Source organism: Montipora foliosa, chromosome 8 (genome assembly GCF_036669935.1).
Source record: "Montipora foliosa isolate CH-2021 chromosome 8, ASM3666993v2, whole genome shotgun sequence".
In the NCBI taxonomy this organism is placed as follows: Eukaryota; Metazoa; Cnidaria; class Anthozoa; order Scleractinia; family Acroporidae; genus Montipora; species Montipora foliosa.
This window is the reverse complement of record NC_090876.1, coordinates 44,999,998-45,023,863: the sequence shown is the minus strand read 5'-3', so window position 1 is coordinate 45,023,863 and position 23,866 is coordinate 44,999,998. Positions and strand designations below refer to the sequence as shown.

The window sequence follows — 23,866 nt, the reverse complement described above, 5'->3', positions numbered from 1 at the left end:
TAGGGGGGGGGGGGGGAGGAGGGGAGGGGGAGCGGGTAGGTTGATCGAGGGGGGAGGGGTGGGGAGACCGGATGGAAAAAATCTCCAGATTTTAGATCTCCATAGGTTGGCATCTCTGCAAACGGTCGAACAATGTTGGATCGAGCAAAGTTGGAGCCTTCAATCCAACTTCGTTCGATAGTTTGGCCAGGGCTTAAGAGTTGCAGAAAATAATTTGTCACTTCAGTGATCTCCTATTCAAAGTGCGTTTCCAGTTTTTGTTAAAACTTGATGACGTCACACGAATATGAAAGGGGCACGTGATCGTCTTGCTTTGGGGTTTAAATTTCAGATCAGGGTGTTCTGGGCAAGGGTTGGGCACGAAAAAAAACTTGAAAATACATCTGGTCCCGGTTGTTCAAAAGGTGGATAGAACTATCCACTGGATAACTCAATTGGTTTTGATAGTGTTGTATCCGTTGGATAGCGCTATCCTCCTTTTGAATAACCGAGGCCTGAACTCTAGAATGGAGACAGAAATGGGTTTATCAACTGAGTTGATAAACATAAATTGGCCACTGAAAAGAAATTCCAAAGGTGACGATTTGAGCATCAGCCCTTTTTCAGAGCTACAGAAATCGCCCAAAACAACAGCTTTTGACTTAGGGTCAAAAGGGTGGTCCTTAGGGTTGTCAATTTACTGTACCAACCAAGTCGATAAACCCATTTCCGTGTTCCACTTCCTCCCACCAATGCAGCACTAAACTTTCTTTAGAATCTAAACCCCGTCCTAGCAACATCAACAACCATATGGTGGAAGAAATAACAGACAAAGGCCTGAAGCTTTGTATCACTGTGGCTTAATAGTAAAATTATGCTTGAAACTGTGATGCCATAATTAACACTCTGAAAAGGAGAAGTGATCTTCGCGCTTTTTTGACACTTGTATTTAGTAACTAGTACTCACAGACTAAACTACAGTACACATTACATTACAGTTTGGGTAAGAATTAAAAAGTGGTACCTTAGAGAATTGCAAGTGTGCAACTAGACGCTTAAGGAGATGCACAAAATATTATAAGAACAGCTTTAGTTATAGAGGCGCTGTTCTTTGGAACAGCCTGCCTTCTAAAAGAAGAAAGGCTGATTGACAGATTCCCATTGTCAATTAAACAAACTAATAAAATCTGTATTTTAGGCACGACAATCATGGAAAACAGCTTTCTAGTAGTGCTCATTTTATTTTTTCTTGCATAATGATGCATAATGTAAGACGGAATTTATATTGCAATCAATATTAGATCTAGTTAGGTGTACTTTTTAAGCTTATCTGTATAATGCTGATGAATTTACCGTGGGTAAATAAAGTTTTACCTTCCTACCTTAAATTTCCAAGCCAAAAAGGCAAATTTGGTTAGTATGTTCATATATTGTTATAATATTCTTTGGGTGACAGTTTCTAAATGGGTTACCAGTAAGCAAAATTAATAGTAGGCACATAGTACTCTAGTAGGCACAATTAGCACCAATTAAATTTTGGCCATATAGACAATGTCATATCCGACAAGTAGCATTGAAATGTTTACAAATTTGTTAAATTACGGTAGTTATCTATTTTTGGCTACTGCAAATTTCGCCTAATCAATCACAGATTCTTCAGCTTTGAAACATTTGGCTCCAGTTAACATGAGCTAGTACTTACATGTAAGAATACAATGAAGTGATAATGACCCAGTCAGTAAGCTAAAAATTGCAGTTATCCAATATTTAAAAATAATAACAACAATATTATAATAATTACATGTATGACGTTATTCATAATTCAGTCTGCACATAACTTCTGAAAGAATTGAAGAACATCAAAGCCAGACACCCAAGGAATAACTTCTGCCGTAACTTCTGAACTTCTCGCACCTAGCAAGCCATTCAACAGTCTATATCCCTCACGTGCTAGGATATAATCTTTGCCTTTTAGCGCAAGACAGGGACAAAGATCATTATTCCCATCACCGACATAAACGATATGCTTGTAAGTTTGACCGTGGCATGTCATGTGCTCTTCGAGAACCTTTCTTTTACAAAGATTTCGTGGACAGGTGTTGCATTGATGTGCATGATGGTCTGCCACATGCAAACATCCGGTTTCATCCCACCACGCAGGGTTTGTGTAAGTGCTACTGAAAACTTCTTGTAAGGAGTCACGTTCTAGCAAATGATGGATGAACCAATTATTGGAATCAGAAATAATTATTGTTGGTATACTTTCACTACGCAAAAAGTTACAAGCTTCCTTCATCCCTTCCATAAATTTTAAGCTTTCAAAGCATTTTGTGTAATTCTCTTTGGTTATTCCTTCCATGTGCAGTGTGCAAAAGACTTTATCCATGATATTTGTCCAGCATAATCCATTTTTCTGGAGTTCTCTCATCATCTGCTTCAAGGAAGGCAGCATCTTTGTGATCCATGTATCTGTGTTGCCATCAACAAGGGTGTGGTCAAAGTCAAAAATGACTAAAAGTCTTTCTCGCTTTATCTGAAATTTGAAAAGTTGTTCACAAGAACTTTGAGGTAACAGAAAAGTAATGCAGCTGCAGAAGTATTTATTATTCTGGGATCAGAAAAAAAAAGTACACAACTCTAGCAAAATATCCATGCATATCATAATATTATGTTAAACCACTTGATAAGATATTACCGGTATCTATTTTTGATAACTTGTTGTAATATAAACCTTGGGATCAAGACTGATCTGGTAGCCAGTATCATATTACACCTTTCTAGCAACAGATATTATTAGCATTGATATGCCTAATAAGTGACTTGCTCTGTGGATTGTTTCGAAATCCTTGATTCCACCACTACTAAATTTCAACTTAAACTCAAGGAGGCTATATATGCATATAAATTGGGAAAAGCCTAATTTAAACCAACAAGTTCATCGCATCAACCTAACACTTACGCTTTAGGCTCTACATTCTTTCTAACACTCTAACTCACTCAAATATGTATTTCTTGTCACCAGAAACCCATAAGGGTTGAAACGTGTAACGGCCCCTTGAGTGCTGGGAAACAAGCTTCTGAATATTCAATTTGCTAAGTACCATATTTGGAACAACAAGAGCGAGGGGTTTCCAAATATGGTACTTAGCACTGAAACATACAACCAATCAGTTTGCACTGAATATTCGGAAGCTGTGAACGCGCGTTACACGTTTCAACCCTGATGGGTTTCTGTTGTCACTTAATCATATTTAATTATGCATGTTTTGCCTAAATGGTTTTTCAAATATTTTGTAACTGACGATGATGTTTGTAACATCAAAACATGTCTTCGAAATTAAAAAAATGCCGTAACTTTCTTAAAGATAATGACTTGAAATGTAATTGATGTAACAGATACCTTAAAGAAACAAGCTATGATATCTAAATGATAACATCAAATACATGACTATGAACCCTTTGACGTCCAAAACAGCCGAAACCGCCCAGACGATTTTACTCGTCAGTGGGGAACCCCTGGGCGTCAATGGGTTAAACAGCCACCAAAACCTGGTCTTCCCTTTTCAGTGAAATTACAAGAAGCAAACTTATTTCTTCCTTGGAAACATTAAAGATGAAAACAGGCTCAGATAAGATTGTCGCCCATACCTTTTGCTCGATGGCTAGAGTAGATATAGGCTTAAGACTAATTAATAGGCAAAATGCAAATTCCCATACTTTTGAAGTGCTTTTGCAGACTTAGGTACTCACCACAATCACTGAAAGACTAACTGTTTTGAAATCAGTGCAGAGGCCTAAATACTCCAGATCTTAGACAAAACACCAAATTGATGTTACTTTCTGAACTGTACCTAGCTACAGACTTCTTAGTTCTGCATCTGATATTCAGGATTTCCCTCTCATATACCGTATATATTCGATTCAGCCTCCAGGGCCCTTATTTAATTTTTGGACTTTCAGGGTGGGTGCTTATTCGAAGTTGGGCGCTTAATCGAATAAATACGGTACTTTTTTTCCCATAAAGGTTGGGAATAAACATTCAAATATATCAGGTAAAGATGCAAGATGCATCATTTCGGTGGATGTCACCTAATATGTTATCCGTCACAACATGTGTTACAGCCAATCATGGTGTCCACTGTAATCAAGCCATAATCATGTTCTTGGTACCTCATCTACACGACTGGATTATGAAAGGCATTTGACCACTCACCTTAGATTACCCCTTGATCATTTACCATTAATATTAGTTTATTACTAGACTAAGTGTTTATGAACTGACAGTTCTGGTCTGTACATTGCCAATTTGTAAATGAAGACTGCCTGATCCCAATGCTGTGACTATGCATAGCACAAATTATTGGATTCGGTTTTCGCATGATAGCGATAATTATCAAGGCCTCAGTTTGTGAGAGGCGCAGTGGCCTCATAGTTGGAGTGCTTGACTCTGGATCAAGTGGTCCGGGTTCGGGTCCTGGCCAGGTACATTGTGTTGTGTTCTTGGGCAAGACACTCTCATGGTGCCTCTCTCCACCCAGGTGTATAACTGGATACCGGCAAAATGCTAGGGGTAACCCTGCGATGGACTAGCATCCCATCCAGGGGGGAGTAGAAATACTCCTACTCGCTTCACGCTACGGAAACCGGAGATAAGCGCCAGCCTGTTCATCATGGCCTTCTGCCTCGCAAGCAGAGATTTTACCTTTACAGTTTGTGTTAGCCACCCAAGCCTTTGGCTTCGGCAGATAACACAAACTTTGGCCTTGATAATTATCGCTATCATGCGAAAACGAATCCAATAACTGTTAATTACTATCATAAAAAAGTTCATGTATTTCCAACCAAGGAAAACTCACTCAACATATGTAGCATTTTCATTATTATACCGTTTCTCCAGTCAATAGGCAATTTTCAGGTAATCTTATGGACTTCGTCAGGCTCCAAGTTCCAAAAAATTTGAGGGGCAATAGCAAAAACACCTTCAAGATACAGCACGAGTGAGTTATAAATAGTGGAGATCAGGCATTATTTGCAGTATTTGGGTAATCCATTTTAATTTAGTTAGGCTGCTAATATAACAGATAATTTTCCGTTCCTTAATTAATTATTATGAAGTATGGATAGAGCGGTGTTAATCCTTCGGTCAGTGTAAAACGCAGACTGCAGACTGCAGACCGGCGTTGTACACTGACCGGTTAATCCTTTCCTTTCATGCAACCAGTACCCAGTCAATAGATGCCGAGAAAAGCTGGAACGTTACGGAATTCGCGTTCAGACTGCATTTCAAATCCATAGATTACAACAGCCAAAGCTCATTCCTTGCCTTCCTGGGCGCAAACTAATGATCATTAACATGAAAATCTATAACACAAACCTCATTTGACATCGCTGTAAAGTGTAAGACAGTGTTTCTGTAACGTGAACCCCCTAGAAAATGAAACTTCCGATACTTGCAATTATCACCCCAGTCCTCCTCATTACATTAGGGACTTGGAAGATACCAGGGGCGTCCATTTCTCAAAAGTCCCGAAATTTTACGGGCCATTTTCGGGTGTCACAATTCCCTCTGTATCTCAAGAACGGAGAGCATTTAACTCGTCAAACTTCACAGTTATTTTTCTTTTTGTTACCTTGAAAACATGTTAAAAGATCGGCTTTCCAAAACAAGCGGTTGGCAACTTCACAGATGGATTTTCGGGCCCGAAAAGTTTTCGGGACTTTCGAGAAACGGGCAATCGGTTTCTCCATGACTTATCCTCTGGATAGCTAGTGATTTATCTGGAGCGTATAGCGTTATCCAGCGTTTGATCAATAACAAAATCCCCACCAAAAGTAGATGATCACCAGACAACGTGCTGAAGACAGGAGAAGTCGAATTCTGTGCCTTTCTCTCTTTTCTCCTCATTTATTGAGACAACTCGAAATGTTTTTTTTCCAGAGGTGATTACAGATTCCAAAGCGGAACTGACGAATTGATGTCCATGTTTTGCATACGTCCCAAAGTTAGTGTTGATGTTGGATTAAAAACACAAAGAAACCATATTCGTCTTTGTGTTGTATAAAGCTTGTTACTGGTATTTAAAGTCGAGATATGGAAGCATCTCAATATTGATGGTGACAAAATCCGGAGGTAATACAATACTTTACAAAGATGCACACGAAACAATGAAAACAAAGAGAATATATACCCTGTAAAGGCATATACGCAATACACAGCTTTTCGCTGCTAACGTATTCAATTAAGGATGGCTGAAGATCACGAATAAAAAGAGTTTCTTTTATGATACAGTGTAGGTCGGACTTCCCAGTGGCTAGAATTTCAAAGTGGTCCCATTTTAAGTTGTGAACAGTTGAAATTACGTGATCAGCAAGAGCTGACGTGCTATTGTTATTGTTCAGATTTCCGGTCATGTAGCCTACGCTTTGTCTTACCAACAAGTATATAATGTCAGTTTCTATTTCTAATCGAGCTTGGTTGGCCAAAGACGAAAAGTAAAACCTAAGCTAATTGCCATTCTCAATAATTGAGCCCTGGTTGTGATCGATCGTTGGGATGTCGATACGCTACGTCAAGAACGCACCGGTAACCTGGTATCACTGCTCCTACACTTCCGTTCCCCCCCCCCCCCCCACCCTCCCTCCCCCACCGCTCAAGACCGTTGTCATTAAACAACAATAACTATCGAGGCTTTTGATTCATTTATTTGTATTGTGTCTCATTTCATCATCTTTTGTCTTGCAATCGGGTTGACATTGTCTGTCTTCTTTTGTACAAACTTTAATCCATTCAGCTTTCCTTGTAGGTTCTGGATGAAGTAGTTTCTTTTCTTTATCGAATTTTATTTTCACTGGAAGATATTCTGCTTCCAGCAAACGTCCTCTGAAATGCAAAATGATAAAATTGGGAACTCCACTGATAATGTCAAAGAAATAAAATAGATGTGTAACTCGTATTTTGTAGTAACGAAAAGGTATGTATTTTAATGGTAATGGTAATGGTATTGGCGTTATTTACCGCACATATTACACGAATTCTCATGGCGGGTTAAAATTCTTTCCGGCTGGGGTGAGTTCACGAGACATCAATCTGTAAAGGCAGAAGTGGATCAAGGATTTTTCTGAGGAGGGATGTGCACCTCTAAGGAATGCCTCTGGCATCCCTATCAGTCTACGTTTGATCTCACCCACCCTCCCCCCAAAAAACAACGCAAGAATGTGAAAGGAGGGCAGGGTCTCCCTACTTTTCTTCACGAACAGTTTTGATTACCGGGAGGGGTCATGAGACCCTCTAACATGAATGATTAGAAGTAAGTGTTTTACCACCTAAAGCAGCCACCACCAGTGCCAAGTGTGATGCGAACTCTTTTGTCAAAGGAACACTTTCTACCATCCCCTCCCTCACACACCCCGGATATTGCAAAATTTCCATTCCTCTACCCGGTCGTTGAAGTATCATTGGCATACATAATAGCGTACAACACAGAACGGACAGACGCTTGAAATCCTTCCTATTCCCAATCCAACCCCGGGCGTCAGTGAAGGTAATAAATAATAACAATAACAATGCACTTGCAGAGTCAGATTGTAGAACTTGTCTAAGAAGCCTAACTCTGCAAGCTGTCACATAAACACGTCTCGCTAAAAGCCCTCAGTTAGAGCTCACCAAATCAAGCCCGCCAAGAGCAGTGCGCGCTGGCGTTGATTTTTTTTTGTAAACTCCCCAGTGTGTGCTATTTTACACTAAGTCGTCGTTGGTAACTAAGCTGCCATTTTTTCCGGACAACTCCGCAACTATCTCAGGACTTTAATTTAGCCGCAATGGCGGATGTTATTTCAAGGAAATCGCCCTATCTTTGTGTGGACGATACGCTTCTCTAACAAACCGGTTGTCAGTATTATCTACGTACGTTGACCCGAGTAGAGGCAGCAATTCTTAAGCATTATCATGTTTACCTGGTTACAGTGACTTTCAACATTTGACTGATTTTCAGGTCTTCACAGTTTCCTAGAACAAAGTGCTCGAATGCTTCTATTATCTTCTTATTCGGTTTCTTTCCTAGTCTTCCATAAACACCCTGTTGAAATTGAACAAACGAGGATATATTTTTGCTTCGTGTTGCAGTGCCAGTTGGGAAAAATTTTATTTCGGGGATTATGTATATCAAATTTTCATGTTGTTGTTGTGTTACTTTTCGTCTTAGTACTGATCGATATCGAAATTGTACCCCCATAGTTTACCGGGAACGATGTTGCCATCTTCCGTCTACCGATGATTATGGATCTTGTGTCCATAATTGCGGCATAAAACAAAGAGTGTTCATTTTGACAGCCTGGCCCAGTTATTCGAAAGCCGATTAATTTAATCTAGGATTAGCGTAAACTTTCGTTTCATTTTGTCAATTTTTTTTTCAAGATTGACTTCCTCTCCTGTAAATGTTTGCCAAATATCAGTGTTGAACAACATTTGGGAGAAGAAAAATAAACTCCTTTGTTAATTTTTAATCCGGGATTTGCGTTTTAAACGGGATTTTGAACAACCAGACCCTGGTTTAAAGGCCAACACCAGAGTAAACGAGAGTATTTGTGGACTGATGAACCTACCTAGCGCGGCACTTAACACATGCACGTACGCGGAGACGTTTATCGTATCATGCTTAGTTGCATATAGGAAGGCGCCATTGTTTACAATCGTGCAACCCCATTGTATTCAGCTCATTGTATTGTGACGCTGGAAGCCAATAAGGAAAAACGTAAAAAAGAACTCTCGTCTACTCGTGTGTAACTGTCTTGGTCGCCTGGATAATCACATATGGGCTCTCCTGTTAATGCTCTCCCAGTGAGGTAGCATAATGAGATTCACACTTTGCTCTTACGTCCAGGCCAGGATTGAACCTGCTTAGATGAACGCCTAATTTTGACATAAAGGAAAAGAAAAAAAACTGGAGCAGTAATTGGGGACATTGTAACCAACACTAAGTGTCCCTTTAAGTCTTAAGGTAGAGGTTAGTGCTATTTTTAGCATAGGGTAAATGCAGCTGTTTCTCTATACTTCATGAGGAACAGAACAGTTTGGCGGACACTTTGTGAGATTAATACACCTTATTTCAAAATGGTCGCCACTTTAGTATTCTTTTGTTTGATTGCAAAGTTGGCCCTTTTGGCCTCGCTTTCAAGCCCAAAATTCAAAAAAATATTTTACCTTGAACGAGGCCAAAAGGGCCAATTTGCAATGAAACAAAAGAATACTAAAATGGCGGCCATTTTGGAATAAGGTGTATTGTCGATCTGTATTCCAAGACACGCGGCGTACGGATGATGTTGAAGTTGGGGAGAAGAGCAAGGCGGCACTCCTTGACGCTTTTACACTTAAAGAAATAAGATTTACAACTTCTTGTCACTAATTTGTGATAACTTCAGTAGCATGTTAGTGAAGTTAAACAATGACGTCAACAGAAGCACACCTATAAACGAATAACCTTACCAAAGAACTTCCACCATGGGGTCGCCTTGGATAAAACAGGAAATTTCCCAAACTGTATGCCACGAGCGTGCTGTTATGGAGACAATGCGGCTGAAGCACGTGCGGATGGGCTCCGATGATGATCTGGACACCAAGCGAAATTAGGTGTCTGCTTATACGACGCTGGTACGGAAGAGGCTGTGAATACAGTTCTGCTCCAAAATGGATTACCACGACTATGATGTCCACTTCGGCCTTGAAAGAAAATCAGACTGAATGATTTTCTGCACTATAGACCTTATTCATAAATGGCGGCCAATTTATAATTCTTTTGTCGAAGTGCAAATTAGCCTACCAAGCCTCGATACCATACAGTGAATTGAAAAGAATTCTTGCTCTAAAATGAGGCTTGGTAGGCTAATTTGCACGTGGACAAAAGAATTATAAATGTGACCGCCATTTATGAATAAGGTCTATTAGTCTATTAATAGTATACATGAAAAAATTACTCCATTCTGTTTGGCTGAGAGAAATGCAGTTTTCAGGCAACATAGGGCAGAAAAGAGGGAAAAAAGAGGTAATTCAGTGCAAAAAGAAGTAGTAAACGAAGCATTCTGATTGGTCAATGAGCAAACAAAGTCAGAGATAGCCAATCACATGTGAGCCCTGGATGGCGCAATTTATGGCGCAATGATCTTTCTCGTGCAATTTGGAATAAATAAGCAAGTTGTCATTTTTTTCAAAGAAATTTTTGCTCGTCTTTGAAAAAATTTACTCCCGCCTATTTATTCCAAATTGAACTCAAAATGACGTGATTACCTATACAAACGCTTAAAGAAAAAGGGACTTCAAAAGTTGGTCATCAATTCCACACATTGGTATTTTCCTCTTTGATTTTGACCTCAGTTTTGCAACGTCAAGTGCAGAACAGACTAAAAACCGTTTGCTCTAAAAAGGGAAATTGATATTTACAGTGTTGTATGCAATTTTTATTTGCGGCACCTTAACAAGACACGCAGTGTCGGAAGGACTTTTGCCAGACTGAAAATGCAATTTACAATAATTTTCTTATGCAAATCGTGCGGCCTTGTAGTGGAGGGCTCCTCAGCGACAGCAACAACAAAGACGTAAAAAAAGCGCGCCAACAAAAATAAAGAATGTTTCTGCATTCCCTGAACCCGTGTTTGACATTTTCGTTACATTGTTTCGTTGTTTTTGTCCTAACATGAGCTAATGTCTGGTTCTGCGGAGGACGTGAGTGCCCGACGATAAAGAACAGCTTTTATTAATTAGCGAAGGATGCGAAAGAACAGGTAACTTTAATTTACGTTAATTAAGTAAATTGGCTGTCTCAGTTGTGCGTATACAGTCATCTCTCTCTAAGACGGACACCATCGGGACCGCCCTCAGCTGTCCGTCTTAGAGAGGTGTCCGGCTTATAGAGAGTCGACGTAACATGACCCCAGGAATTTTAAGATTAATGCTGAACCTGTGCACAGTGAATACACGTCTGTTTAAAGTTTTTAAAAATACCGTAGTTGTAGTCAGGCATGATAAAAAGAATTAAAAAACTTGTTATCACTGACTAAAAAACCTATGTAAAAAGGACGTTTCGGTCAAAATACTATGACCTTCTTCAGCATAAAATGGCTTACGAATACAAAATGAGTGCTTTAAAATAGCCGTAGAAACGTCACTTGGGATTGCCAAGGGTCTTGTAAATGTTTAAAGTTTGTTTTAAGTTATTTACTTGAACGAAACCTACCTGATTCAGATTACAATACAATTCGGTTGTCACTTCCAAGTTATTTTTTGAATGGGACAATGACTGATTTCATTTTAACTTGCACTGTATGTATTCCGGCGACAAGATAGGAGCTGTCAATTAAACGTCTGGTGTTAAAAAGAGTCACGTACAACAATTTTTCTTCCCTAAATCGTAATTTGCGGTCACATTCAGCACCTCACAAATGTCCGTTGACGATTTCAAAGTGTCCGTTGTCCGTCTCATAGAGAGTTTGGTTATAGTAAAATGATTAAGAAACGGCCGGGACCATCACCAGGTGTCCGTCTTACAGGTGTCCGTTAAAAGAGAGTTAACTGTATATGTTCCATATTCCCAAGCAAATTTTGCTAGTCCAAAAAGGCTTTCATTTTCAATCTGGCTAAAATAGCTAAGTTCTTAACAAAATTAAAACTCCTAACACGTTTCTAAACCGTTTCAATCACGCCGCGTTCTTAATCTTGAAGCCGTAATCGTGGGTGAAAACAAGAATAACGGTGACGATTGGTGTGTACCGTCCGTGTCCAAGAAGACTCTTGCTTTTTCGCTAGTCAGAAGTTGTACGATACTGCAGCCTTACAGCTGGTCGAAATAATCGTGCGGTGGGGCAAACTCGAGGAAGTTCAAAGCAGTTCTTTTAACAAAGAAATCCTTTATTTCCTGTTCTACCTCTCTCAAACTCTTAACGTCTCGCCGGGCAATATCATCCCTGTAAATGGCAGGGCCAGACTTGAACAACATTCTCATTTCTGTGCAGTTTTTGTATACACTTGGGCTGTCACAATAACCAAGAAAACCAATCTTTGTTCCTTTTACTTCCATAATAAGAGGTTCCTATCAAACATTAAAAGATAAATAAGCTTTGAATAGAAAAATAAACAACTTTTCTGTCACCCTTGTTTTTGCTTTTGAAAACTTCTTTCATTTTAGAATTTTCCCACAAAGAGATCTCTTTCATACTCACTCGCCTGAGCACTTGCGCGCCTCCCACCAACGTGCCCGGCTTCGATTTAAATTGATATTTGGCGTCACATGTGCACTGGGTTGAGTTTTTTGTCGATTCTCTACTTTGTTCCGAGGGGGTTTTCTCCGTGGGGTACTCCCGGGTTCCCCCCTCTCCTCAAAGAACCAACCTACGATTTGATTTGACTTGATTTGATTTTTGTACAGCGGTGTTCCCAATTAGTGCCCAGCGCTAAATACAGTTGAAACTCAAATAAAGTTCATAATTTATTATTAGTACAATCACATAGATGATTATTAAAAATTCTCTTCGCTGATTGGTTGCACTTGACGTGATTATTTCGCGATAATCACCTAAGCGGTTTTTTTCAAAATGGTCGCAAGCCGTTTTGTCGAGGTGACAAACGAAGAAATTAATTGTTTTAAAGAAAATGCCCATTTTCTGAATAATAACCTGTGTAATTATACTAAAACAATTATTCACTTGAGGCTCGATCGGTGAAAAATTGTTAATTATTTTATTATTAACTACTTTATTAAAACATAAGCGAGCGAGTTCATAATTTATTATTAGTACAATCACATAGATGATTATTAAAAATTCTCTTCGCTGATTGGTTGCACTTGACGTGATTATTTCGCGATAATCACCTAAGCGGTTTTTTTCAAAATGGTCGCAAGCCGTTTTGTCGAGGTGACAAACGAAGAAATTAATTGTTTTAAAGAAAATGCCCATTTTCTAAATAATAACCTGTGTAATTATACTAAAACAATTATTCACTTGAGGCTCGATCGGTGAAAAATTGTTAATTATTTTATTATTAACTACTTTATTAAAACATAAGCGAGCGAATATTAACGTTGAAAGCCGACGTTTCGGCGTCAAACGTCGGCTTTCAACGTTAACATTCGCTTGCTTATGTTTTAAGAAATCGTTTTTGATCAAAACTACTTTATTACACCCATTTTGAAATCGCTGTTGAACCTTGCAATCTGATTGGCTCTCAGCAGTGCGATTTATTCCCGAGTCGCACTATCTTTTGCTCAGCGAATGCGAAATGAACACTAAAACGAGACAACCAATCAAATTTCGAGGCTTGTTTAAAGTAACCAATAAAATTGCAGGAAAATGAAAGACAAAGAAAGCTATTGTGTGGCGAATATTGCAACTTTTGTCCCAAAAACTTTGCTTTCTTAAAAAAAAGGATGAATTTAATCAACCTGGTTCCCAGGACTTTTCTCCGCCGAAGAAAAGGAGGGTCGTGAAAAATTAAAGCCCTGGGAACGAGAATGGGAAGTTTCTGAATGAAGAAAATGAACTCCTTGAGGCTGAAGACTTACATTTAGGGAGTTTCCAACTGACGGACTAAAATCCTTTATCTGACTGATTTTAAATCACAGTGCGATTTCTAAATGGATGCAATAATTTGATATGAATTTCAAATCGAACTCGCGCGAAATCAATTCCTTTGCCTTTCAGGAACTGACGAATCTTCTCTCGAATGCTTATTACGCTCAGACTACACTTAAAAAACAAACTGACGAACGTGATTGCATATTTCTAGCTACAATATTTGGACGCTGCATGGTTGAAAAATCCAACACGATCTCGTCCCCCGTCCCCGGCCCTGATAATCTAACCGCGCGACAGTGGGAACGAGAACTTAAAATAACTTTGCGAAACTAGAAATAGATTTAAAAAAAGCTATGATATCCTCTCTTGCGCTAAGCTAGTATCTGTAGCTCGAAGGGAAGAAATGAGCTCAAGTCGAGCAATTTTCTTCGACTAATTATGCAACTCGCAAGTTTGCCGTATAAGCGCCATACTAAATCTCTTTAATAACTGTCCGTGGTTCAAGTTTTGGCCGCCAGACATTTTTGCAGTTCATTTTATGTACCGGTGTAAAACGACCTGGTACGAAGCACCTATGTATGAGGGCCGTTAATTGAAAAAATAAAAGAACAAAACAAAAATGAGCCTTTACTTAGAGTAGGGCCTTACAAATTAGGGTTAGTAAGATATTCATCACATCTCAAGGATTTTGAAACAAGAAAAAGCAACAAAACAGTTTTCAATGTGGCGTGCCATACATGCAGTAGAACACAGATTCCTAATTGATCAATCAGAGCAAGCGTACTATTTGAGAAATGTTATACTTGACAATTGGTTCATTCAGTCAGCTTGCGTTCATCGAAATTTAAAGCACACGGGAAATTTGGAGGGCACTTGAGATGCGTAATGAGTACAGTTGCTCGAGACACAACTGTAGCCTGTTGAGTTCCCCAAGCTTCGTCTTTCGAAAGACGGATATGAATTAAGCGGGAGCCACTGCTTTCGTAAAGTTAACGCGCGTATTGTTTTAGCGTAATACGAGGGGTTTACTGCCACCTTTTTCCTAGAGCGGCAGCCAACGAATTTACGTTGTCACCGATCTCCGCAAGAAGATGGAGCTCCAACGATGCACTGAGCCGTGGCTGTTATCAGTTACAATCACTGTTTTTCAGATTTCTTTTTCTTGTGATTATGCGTATGCTTGAGTCTCTTTCGGTTTACTGTGTTTAATAAGCTTTATGGCTGATGATGTCACTATGTAAACCAGGCTGCTTCGTACAACTCAGCCCAGATATATATACGGGACAACATTTTTGACTCTCAGTCAGCGACAGCCTTTTAAATCCCCTAATTACTATCGTGTTGCGAAAATAGTCACCTGCGATGAACTCCACTCTCCGTAACTGTTTCCGAAGTGTTGAATCCCTGCCTTTTTGAGGGTCTCCACAGTAAAGTCGACACCTTCCGAGCTAAAGTCGTTCATGTGATTGTTGGCGATTGAAACTGCGTCAAATCCTGCAAAACTGTGAGAAACAGGCAATCACTGTTGTCAACTCCGTAACAATCTTGTAGCCATCGGTGAGAGTCGAGAGTGCAGACTGCCAGCAGTCCCTTCAGAAATCACTAGAGCGCCCCGCTTTTCTGAGGCAGTCGTGTTTTATCACGCAAACAAATATAATGACCGAGGGAGGCTTGGGAAGAGAAATGTAAGAAGGGACTGCACCCGTTGCACTAACCGACGCGTTCAGAAATTCGGATTGATCCGTTGACAACGCACTGGTTTCGGCAAGACCATTATTTGTGAGACTCTTTGTCTAAGGGTGACCGAAATCAAACGACATCTTATCGTGGCAATCGTTCCTCGTTGCAGCATCACCGAAGACCGGATATCTATGGGTAGTAGCCTTCGAGAAGAAAGGAAATTTCCAAGAGCCCATCACCTGGAGCCTCCATCCAGACTATATCCTTGAGTCAACCTTTGCCCGTATCTTTTTATTTTTAGAATATTTTGTGAGACTAACGCGATCACTGGTGCGTGACTGCTTGTGACGTAATACAATAACTTTATTCTGATTGGATGGCATAATGCATTCGTGGGAATTCGAAAGTCTAAAAATAAAAAGATACGGGCAAAGGTTGTCTCCAAGGGTTTATATGGGAGATGGATGCTCCCGGTGATAGGCTCCTGGAATTTCTTAAAGGAAATGGCTTCAAACAAGTATTGAGTCATTATTTCTGCAGAACAAGCTCTGTCTTCTGACTTCAGACTTTATGATTAACGAGTCGACTTTATGATTAACCGTCGAGATTTGCCAAACACTGCAACATTCAATTTAACATTTACTCTGCAAATCTGGTAAAAACTGAGGCCACTCTCTGCTTAGCTTTTATACGGCTCTTTTTATCTCGCTTCTTTGGAGTGTCGCTCATTAAATTCAAAGTAAATATAGTATTTTTCTGCGGTTTCCTTTCCGAATAGTTGATTGAATTCGACCATGCAGATTTATAAATATTCCCACGGGCCGCTGGCAAAACCTAGATCGGACCGGATCGGATAGCTCAGTCATAGACTATCCGAACTGGTAATCGGACGCTCGTAGGTTCGACTCCTGCTAAGGATCACTCCGGCGGATTTGTTCCGAGTATTCCCGAGTCACCAGTGACGAGTTTCCAAAAGCGCAGTTTTAGAGCATTCGAACTAGTAATCGGAAGGTCGTAGACGGAGCACTCAAAATTTTTCTGAGTATTCCGAGTCACCACTGAAAAACAAAATCGACTCTTCATTTCATCTACCGAGATTAACAATTTCCTTCTCAATCATTCATTTCAATATCCGTAACATAGCTTAAAAGAAAGTATAGTTTATAGTGTCACGGTGGCTAAATACTACATACAAAGTCCATAGTGAGAAAGCGTCGACTTGTTGACAAGGTCATATCATGAAGTCAATAATGTCAAGCAAGAGATAATTACAGATGGCAGAAGTTTTAATCATAATTACGGCTTGGGCAAAAACGCCTTCCGTAGCTAGAATATGACGTTCGAGATATATATTGGCAGATGTTTCATGACTGGTTCCGCCTGTATTATTATAAGATCTCAAAAAGAAACATTTTAAAAACACAAACCAGTCTTCAACAGGTGGCTACAGTACTCGATAATTCACATGTATAAAGTTAGATTCAGATTGTGATGCCTGCAAATATAATCCATCTCTACAAACTTACCTTCTTTAACGTACAACCTACGTAACTGGTTTATTTATTTTTTTTTTCAGCCCAAGTTTCGTAAAACATTCTCTTAGTTGTTTCGGGCAACTTCTGTCATGTTCTGTGGTCACTGTCACATTCAGTAAAGCTGGGACCTAATCTCGTACCCAGATCTCCCACGGTCAGACGTCACAGGAAGATCATGGGTACGGGATTAGCTAGGAATCCGCTTTCAAATAAAAAAGTAGGAAGATGGATCCATGTTACAGGTATGAACAAATGTTAAAACTATCATTTGTGTAATCCTTAAGGCCCTCTTTTTGTAACTTTTCGATTTATTGACGGAAATATTGATACAATTGGATTTGATAAAAAAAATGGTTAAGACCTATCTTACTAATATTATAAACAAAACCAAAACTTTCTTTTAAACTTTGAAACCTTTATCCTGCATTTTACCCCTTTAACCTAATACATATTTTCAAGCACCTAACATATTCTTCTGACATACCGGTAACCCAGAACGCCATTTGCTGTTCATCGATTCCGAATTAATTTTAAACAGTTCCTCTAATAGTAAGCATTAGATATTTAAAAGTTACGCAATGAAATCACGCAAAGGAAAAGGTGTAAGTCATAGACTAATGAAAAGGGGTTCTTTGTACCTCAGTGCAGAAGCAGCGCTGGGACTTGCATCCAATATGACTGATTTTCGTCCTTTGTAAATATGCGGGTACACATTCCCGCCGACAAATGGAGATTCTAAGTTTCCTATAGAAACATCAGCTTCTCTAATGTAAGTTGCTACATCCTTAAAAGAATCGTTGTATGAGCAATATCCATGCTCAACGTAGTACTTCGTGGCCGCAGAAAAACAGATATCACCAACAAAAAGCAGAGTCACTCGTTCTATAACAAGAAAAGGAAAACTTAGTTAATTTTTCACACACATCAACGAGGGTTGTCCAATACACTCAATCGGATTCGTTTTGTGGCGGGTGGACGGTGGATCGATCCGATCGACTTGTGTCTACCCGTCGATCCGAGTCGAGCCGACTCTACCCGTCTCTCGGTCCGTCTTACGCGAAGTCGGTTTGCGACAGACTCAGAAAACAGCAAGAACGGCGAATAGGAAGGGTAGAAAATGCCGGCGGACCGACTCAGTCCGATCGTCGACTCTAGTCGGGTTGTCGATCCTAGTCGACCCGACTCGGACTGACGGGACGAAGGCAACATCGAAGAGATTTTTCGGAATGATTATAAGAAAGGCTAAAAGCTACTAAGATTTAAAAAACCAAAACGTTTTCCACCGTACTGTCATCATCAGGGGTACATGGTGAAAATTTATATACTACTTGGTTTTGTTCCATTTGGTTATTCCCAGGGGGAACAGTTTCGCAATAAAAGAATGTACTTGTTTGTATAGGGTTGGTTTCTCGCAAGCAATTAGCAGGCCATCCATTATTTTCCTCCGAAAGGTGTTTTTCTCGGTGCACGCAATGTTCCATGTTTATGCGTGGTTGGATGTTTTGCGAGGTGACGGGCTGGCTCGGACTTGTTCTCTTTCAAAACGATGCGGTTTCATCTGGGGTACGAGAAAGGATGTTTTATGAGTCAAATGAGTCAATGAGTCAATGAGTCATGAGTCAATGAGACACAGTCAATATAGCAAAATTTGTTGATTAAGCCTAAGCCCTCGTTTCAGTGATTAGGCCTAAGCACTCTCTGAAATTTTAGCTTTCCTTTTATGGTTTAATTAACTGCACTAACTCGTTGACTCATTGACTCATGACTCATTGACTCATTGACTCATAAATACTTAACATTCCTGGGGTACATGGGTGGAACGTTTTGAACGGGCTGTCCACCGTATGGTCTACAACTATTTACAGGAGCATAGGCTTCCTTCTCCTCTCCAATCTGGCTTCCGCCCACTTCACTCAACATCCACATTCCTCACACACGTGACAAACACTCTGCTTGAAACATTGACAAAGGAATATATTGGTAACAAGATCTCGTCAGGATTACTATAGGTGTTGAGCGTCGAGCGCGTAATAAAGGTTCTCCCCAAGCCAACTTGCCTAATGCTCTACAATACTCTAGTCTTGCCATTATTCGATTACTGTTCGCCTGTCTGCGACAGTTATGGGGCTGGGAGCAAAGATTATCTAGATAAGCTAAATAGACGTGCCGCATGTATTGCCGGTTTTCACTGTCACACCATCATCAAAACCATTCAACAAATAAAGTCAAAAATCAAAGAGATAAAAGAAGATGAATATTCAAATAGTCTCGCAAAGGTTCAGGTCTGTGCGATTTTTCGTGCGAGAGATATTCGAAGAATTGTTTACTCAAATTTATAAGGATTTGTATGGAGACGCCATGTTTGTGTCCCTCTCAGGGACACAAATATGGCGGCCGGAAGCTAACAAAAACATATGTCTTCGAGTTTTACTATAAAAAGCCAGTAGTCGTCTTCTGAGGGCTCATAAACATCTATCTGAGTACTTATTCTCATACAAGGACTGTTCAGATTGCAAAACCTCAGCGGATAAGTCACATTTTTAACCTACGTGATAGCATTCTCGACCGCAATTTTAATATCGTGTCACGCAAAAGCTTACAAATTCAACCTTGCTTTACCACGAGACGAAAAACCCTATCAACCTGAAAATTTGTGAAAAGACAAGTCTTCAGCTGTTCTAATAACTAACTAAACTAAAATCTCAAAAGGATTGATAATTCCTTATTTTTTAGTTTTGATGACGTCACGTGAAAACCAAGAATTATTGAAGGTCGATCAATCGGGGCTGAGGAGTTAAAATCAACACTTGGCTGGCCCAACCTACAAGCGCGCAGAAATTATCTCAAAAACCCTTTTAGTCCATAAATGTCTTCACGGAATTAATAGCGCCTTCGTACTTATTTTAAGAGTTTTGGCACGCGCACTTTTTCCATGGCTCTAACACAAGAAGCCGTGATTTGCTGCGCCCTCCCTTCGCAAAACGGCTAAGTATCAGGGGAGCTTCAGAATAAACGGCGCTCGAACTTACAACACCATTCCGAGAAACAGTAGGCAAGTAGAGACGTTCAGCGAATTTAAAATCAAACTAAAAGGCCTTCTTAAACAGTAACGCCTGCGGTTCATGCTGCATTTATAACTTAATTATTTGTCTAGTTTTTAATGTTTTGACGTCTTTGTTTTGTGCTGTGTCAGGGCCCCATTTAAACTAGCTCTGCTAAATTGGATGCCCCTGGATAAATATTGAATATAATAAAAAAATATATATATATTGAATATAATAAAAAAAAAAAAAAAATTCTGTCGTGTAAACAGTGAAACCGCATCGATTTGAATACGGTTACTACTTTGGCGTGAACTTTGCATTGTTCAATTCAAAATAGTGAGTTTAGCACGCAGTGCAGCGCTCGCTTATACCATCATGACTTGAATTTTCTGGCGAATACTGTTCCGTGTAAATACTTCCAAACCGCATCGATTTTGACGCGGTTTCGAAGTCATGAAACCGTGTCGATGTGAAACCGCGTTCGTGTAAACGCTACTTAAAAGGTATAACCGAAGTTAAACACATCCTAGATGATTCCTTTAAGTTTTTAGCTTTGACTGCTTTTCAAGACAAATATAACCTTCAAGTTCCTCCCTTAAGTGATCGATTACGGAATAATTTCGGCAACTAATTCTCTCCGAAGGCACAGTGAAAAGGCTAATGCTAGTTATGAGAGCTTTCTTTCGAAATTTCTATAAAACTCTGAAACCATCTGGATTCGTTTATAAGAAGTTAGTATCAATAAAAAGTGAGCTATCAACCCTAACGCAGGAAAAATGGCACAAGGAAATTAATCTTGAACCCGGTCACAAAGTCAAGTGGAAAGCAGCCTTTGTCTTGGCCTTTACATGTACCAAGAGTTTAAAACTTGTAGTCTTTAATTTTAAATTTCTACATAGAAGACTTTCAACTAATAGTTTTCTTAAGAAAATAAGACGTATCGATAACGAGAAATGCGCCTTCTGTCAATATGGAAAAGCAAAAGTTGGGTGTTCTTGCGTTAAAAACTCAACATGTAAACATATAAGGTAATTGTTCTTCTAACGTTGAAAAAAAATAAAATAAATACGACTATTGAATTTAGGGACATCTCATTTTAAAATCCACGAATCCTGTCAACTTAAATTCCATTTGGTTCGATTTCCTTAGTCCCTTTCAAAGGAAAAAAGACTGAATTCATTCTCATCAGGAACACATGATCTTCGATGGCACTTTTTATCATGGCGCGTTTCAGTCAAAGACCGAAATTGTTTCGATTGATTCATGAAATTTTAGAGATTAAGTATTGCGTCGACGTGAAACTGCAAAGGGGAAACGACAGGGTTCTCTTTCTCATAAAGGCATAACAATTCTCGTATTCTAACTTGTCTCTCACTTTTCACTAGTTGCTTGATATCTGTAGATAAAAGGAGAGAGATGAGCTAAAATCAAAATACTCTCTTTTTTTTTTACTCATCAATATCGCCTTCGTCTTCGTCTTTAGCATCGTCATTGTCATTGTCATCGTCTTCAACTCCGTCATCGTCTTCGTCTTCGTCTTCCTCGTCGTCTTCGTCCAAAGCGTTTGGGAAGCGAGGTAATGACCCAACAAGGCTTAGTTGCACTGGCAGGTGAATAAACGTGTCTTAATACTTCTCTCTGCAGTTGCCAAGGCATATTGTGTTATTTGATGCTTTTTCTTTGCCCCAGAACAAAAAAGCAAATGTTCACCCACAAGCCGTATTTCCTCTCTTTTAGGAATGGTTGGAATCGTAAAATGAAGAGCGGAAGTAGTCGTCCCCAAAAGCAGTTGATTTTTCCAGCTGTGTAAGGGATTCGTTGATTTATTGAAATAACTGCTTTCCATGACTTTGGTGAATTATTGATGATATGTAAACAGTCGTCGCACATTCCAGGAGCTTTCGTTCCATTTGACTCCGAACTACTTCCGTTCATGACTGCATGTCCTTTATGACAGCACTACATCACGATAATTAAAAGTTAAACTTGAAGTCGTACACGGCATTTTTTTTACATCTGACCCAAGAACCACAATCGCGATATTTAAAATTTCCACGTGCTTTGATTAACCGCCACAATCAAGTGGGAATTTAACAGCAAACCGACTCTTGGCTAAAAATTGGTTTTAACGGTCAAAGGATTACCACTGCTTATCCAAGGGAAGTGTCGCACTTCTTAATCGACTGCGCGTTTAAACAGCTACCTAATCTGCCTCTAGCCAGTTAGGGTTCTTTTCATTCGCCCTCAGTGAAACGCCGCCATGAAAAGCGGACGATTGAGAGGCACAAATTTGAATTTAGCTTTCCCATAAAAAGGGCAAAAGATTCAAATCAGCACTTAACAGGATGCAGGGATAAAAGGGACATTATCGGCAGGGTTTCTTTGATTATCTAGAACCAGAAATCTAGAATTCTTCCTTTTTAAACGTCCTTATTTATAAGGAAACGATGAATAACAGGAGACCAGGGAAGGCATAGTGGTGAGAACACTCGCCTCACACCATTGTGGGTTAGGTTCGATTCCCAGACTCGGCGTCATATGTGTGTGGGTTGAGTTTGTTGGTTGTCTACTCTGCACTAAGAGGTTTTCTCCGGGTACTCCGGTTTCCCCTCTCCTCAAAAACTAACATTTTTCTTGATTTGCGTTAATTGTTAATTTCAGTTTACTGTGTCTCCAATTAGTGCTCCAGCGCTAGAACGACTAGACACTAAAATAACGCTGCCTTCCTTTTAAATCGGACATGCAAGCTTTACTAGACAAACGAAGCCACGAAGGAAATAACTCTTACATTTTTTTTTGAAGGAACCTTCAAGACGTGGTGAATTAAGACACATTTCGTTTCTTAACCCCGTTGAAAGGGATGCCACCGGAAAGTTGAACATATCATCTGTGAGGACAATATTAATTGTTCACTCAGTAGGGGTCTCTTAAGTTCTGCCGTGTTTAAAGAGTCTAATTCCACTCAAGGACTAAATAATCAAGTGCAAACTAAAGAAGAAAATAATTCTTACCTTGATTTGCAGATACCCTCAATGCATGAAATGTGGAGATGAGGAGAAAAAGGACCGAGAAAAGACTTTCTAGCATGTCTTAATGATGTTGTGAAAACGTATGATTTCAATCGATCGCCAAAGTTTTTTCTCGAACACAGATTTTTAAACACTTCTTACAGCGTTTAAAGCTGTATTACGGACCTTGAATGTATAATGGCGGCGGCAGTAAGTACCATTCTTGGGCGCTGGTACCAGTAAAAGCATCACTTAATTTTTTTTTTTTCAACCGAAACGCCATCGCATTAACTGGGAATGAATTTAAGTAGTTATTGAATCGAAGATTGCTTCTTGTATTTTTTTTTTGCTTTCTCCTTTAATGTATGTAGCTGCTAAAAGAACTCAACTTTCCAACACCACGTGCAAAAAAAACGTAAGAGACTAAATTATGCAAAACGATAGAGCTAAGGGCGCAAATGACCGGTATAAGAAAAAAAAAAAAAAAAAAAGAATAGTGCAGAACCATTGAGAAACGGAAACAAGAGACATCAACGAACAGACGAACAGGCAACAAAAAGTTCTAATCAACGAGGCAGTAAAGACATTCAAACGCACCTAAGACTTTCAGAACGACAATAAAGAAAACGCGCTAGGATTTTACAATGAGTGCATCCGTTGTCAGGTGTTCTTTTGGGCTTGCTCTGTCCTTTTCTCCTTTTGTTTCGTTTTCAATTTTTAACTGTACTTGTATCTTCAAAGGTGGATTTCCACTGTTGCGTAAAATTTACGTAGGTCACACACGTGAATTTGACTTGATTTACGCGCGCATAAAAAAGTAAAAGAGATTGTATGAACGTCTTGTCTTTAACGTTAAAGTATGGCGCGTATTTCTTATCAAAATTCAACTTTTCGCTGGTTTTACAAGTTTGACTTTCGCCTTTTAAAATGGACGTTCGTTTTCATTTCGACATTCGTCTTATTCGCTTCGGCATTCGTTTTTCAATGTGGACATTCGTTTTTTAAAATCGACGTTGTTCTTACATAAAACCATTCAATTGTCAAGTCTAAAGTTCGACAT

At 39.5% G+C, this 23,866-nt stretch overlaps 2 protein-coding genes across 3 annotated transcripts; both read right to left on the bottom strand.

Moving 5' to 3' along the window:
• Nucleotides 1-1,560: 1,560 nt before the first annotated feature.
• Nucleotides 1,561-5,486, bottom strand: LOC138013432 (pyridoxal phosphate phosphatase PHOSPHO2-like). Its single transcript, XM_068860517.1, has 2 exons — nucleotides 5,354-5,486; nucleotides 1,561-2,512 (listed from the first exon to the last, which is right to left on the bottom strand). The coding sequence occupies exons 1-2, from the start codon at nucleotides 5,363-5,365 to the stop codon at nucleotides 1,802-1,804; spliced, it is 723 nt and encodes a 240-aa protein (XP_068716618.1). The 5' UTR covers nucleotides 5,366-5,486; the 3' UTR covers nucleotides 1,561-1,801.
• A 1,184-nt stretch (nucleotides 5,487-6,670) lies between these two features.
• On the bottom strand, nucleotides 6,671-23,192 carry LOC138013421 (capsule biosynthesis protein CapA-like). 2 transcript variants are annotated; one of them, XM_068860503.1, is made up of 8 exons: nucleotides 22,810-22,964; nucleotides 21,431-21,757; nucleotides 17,393-17,636; nucleotides 14,897-15,041; nucleotides 11,892-12,056; nucleotides 9,461-9,694; nucleotides 7,933-8,054; nucleotides 6,671-6,859 (listed from the first exon to the last, which is right to left on the bottom strand). In XM_068860503.1, the coding sequence occupies exons 2-8, from the start codon at nucleotides 21,642-21,644 to the stop codon at nucleotides 6,676-6,678; spliced, it is 1,308 nt and encodes a 435-aa protein (XP_068716604.1). In that variant the 5' UTR covers nucleotides 21,645-21,757; nucleotides 22,810-22,964; the 3' UTR covers nucleotides 6,671-6,675. The 2 variants fall into 2 exon arrangements, with proteins under 2 accessions (XP_068716604.1, XP_068716605.1); XM_068860504.1 differs by lacking the exon at nucleotides 21,431-21,757 and having other exon boundaries at nucleotides 22,810-23,192.
• Nucleotides 23,193-23,866: the final 674 nt, after the last annotated feature.

Bases quoted from the DNA above. Each gene is read 5' to 3' on its own strand.
- LOC138013421 (XM_068860503.1), bottom strand. From the start codon at position 21,644: ATGGAAAGCAGTTATTTCAATAAATCAACGAATCCCTTACACAGCTGG. The intron at 17,637-21,430 runs GTATTAAGACAC...TTCTTGTTATAG, and splicing joins CTTGGCAACTGCAGAGAGAA to AACGAGTGACTCTGCTTTTT. The intron at 9,695-11,891 runs GTAGAACAGGAA...TTTTCTTTCAAG, and splicing joins ACGTTAAGAGTTTGAGAGAG to GCCGAAGTGGACATCATAGT.